Source organism: Dipodomys ordii, unplaced genomic scaffold, assembly GCF_000151885.1.
Source record: "Dipodomys ordii isolate 6190 unplaced genomic scaffold, Dord_2.0 Scaffold6754, whole genome shotgun sequence".
NCBI lineage: Eukaryota > Metazoa > Chordata > Mammalia > Rodentia > Heteromyidae > Dipodomys > Dipodomys ordii.
The window spans coordinates 1-1,146 of record NW_012273967.1 but is presented as its reverse complement, the minus strand read 5'-3'; the positions used below and the strand labels follow the sequence as shown (position 1 = coordinate 1,146).

Sequence of the window (1,146 nt, the reverse complement as noted above, 5' to 3'; positions counted from 1 at the left end):
CGGGGCCGTGTGCGCGCTGGGCCGCCTGCAGAAGCTGTACGTGAGCGGCACGGGGCTGCGCGAGCTGCCCGAGGAGATCGAGGAGCTGCGCGAGCTGCGCATCCTGGCGCTCGACTTCAACAAGCTGGAGCGCCTGCCCGACGGCCTGTGCCGCCTGCCGCGCCTCACGCGCCTCTACCTGGGCGGCAACCGGCTGCTGGCGCTGCCCGCCGACTTCGCGCAGCTGCAGAGCCTGCGCTGCCTCTGGATCGAGGGCAACTTCCTGCGGCGCTTCCCGCGGCCGCTGCTGCGCCTGGCGGCGCTGCAGTCGCTGCAGATGGGCGACAACCGGCTGCGCGCGCTGCCCGCCGAGCTGCCGCGCATGACCGGCCTGCGCGGCCTCTGGCTCTACGGCAACCGCTTCGAGGAGTTCCCGCCCGCCCTGCTGCGCATGGGCCGCCTGCACATCCTCGACCTCGACCGCAACCGCCTGGGCGGCTTCCCCGACCTGCACCCGCTGCGCGCCCTGCGCGTCTTCTCCTACGACCACAACCCGGTCACCGGGCCCCCGCGCGTCGCCGACACCGTCTTCCTCGTGGGCGAGGGCGCCGTCGAACGCATGGCCGAGCGGGATGAACCGACGCCCCGGCCGCCGCCGCGCCGCCCGGCTCGGGCCTTCGAGGATGAGGAGGAGGAAGATCTACTCATCGGGGGCGCCGCCCCCCGGGCCCTGGAGCCCCCCGGGGACAGCCTTCGCGCCCTGGAAGGTGCTCCGGGGATGGGCACCTGAGCTTCCGCCCTGGGCCACGGGGCTAAGGGCCACTCTGGGAGACTCTGGCTGCAGGGCTCCTACTCGGGAGGGCGGGCAGTGGCAGACAAAGCTGCTTTGGGCAGGTTGTCAGGTGCAGGCAGGCCTAGATCCATCCCCGGGTCGTCCTGGGTAGTTAGACCGCCCCCCTCTCCGTCGGTGGGCAGTCTTCAGGCCAAGAAGTCTGGGCTCTAGGATAGGTGCCACTGACGCTGGCTCAGGAGGTGCCAGATCTGCCCGTGGAGGCAGACGTTGTGGAGGGCCTGGCTTGGGGCAAGAGGTGGGAGTTGGAGCCTGGGCCTAGGACAGAAGCCGCTCTATCCCCTCTGCTGGGTCTCATTCTGAGACCACACCGCCCT

At 71.2% G+C, this 1,146-nt stretch overlaps 1 protein-coding gene across 1 annotated transcript; it reads left to right on the top strand.

Annotated features, from left to right (window-relative positions):
- The first annotated feature begins 10 nt into the window (after positions 1-10).
- Positions 11-810, top strand: Lrrc10b (leucine rich repeat containing 10B). Its single transcript, XM_013037190.1, has one exon. The coding sequence runs from the start codon at positions 317-319 to the stop codon at positions 767-769; it is 453 nt and encodes a 150-aa protein (XP_012892644.1). The 5' UTR covers positions 11-316; the 3' UTR covers positions 770-810.
- Positions 811-1,146: the final 336 nt, after the last annotated feature.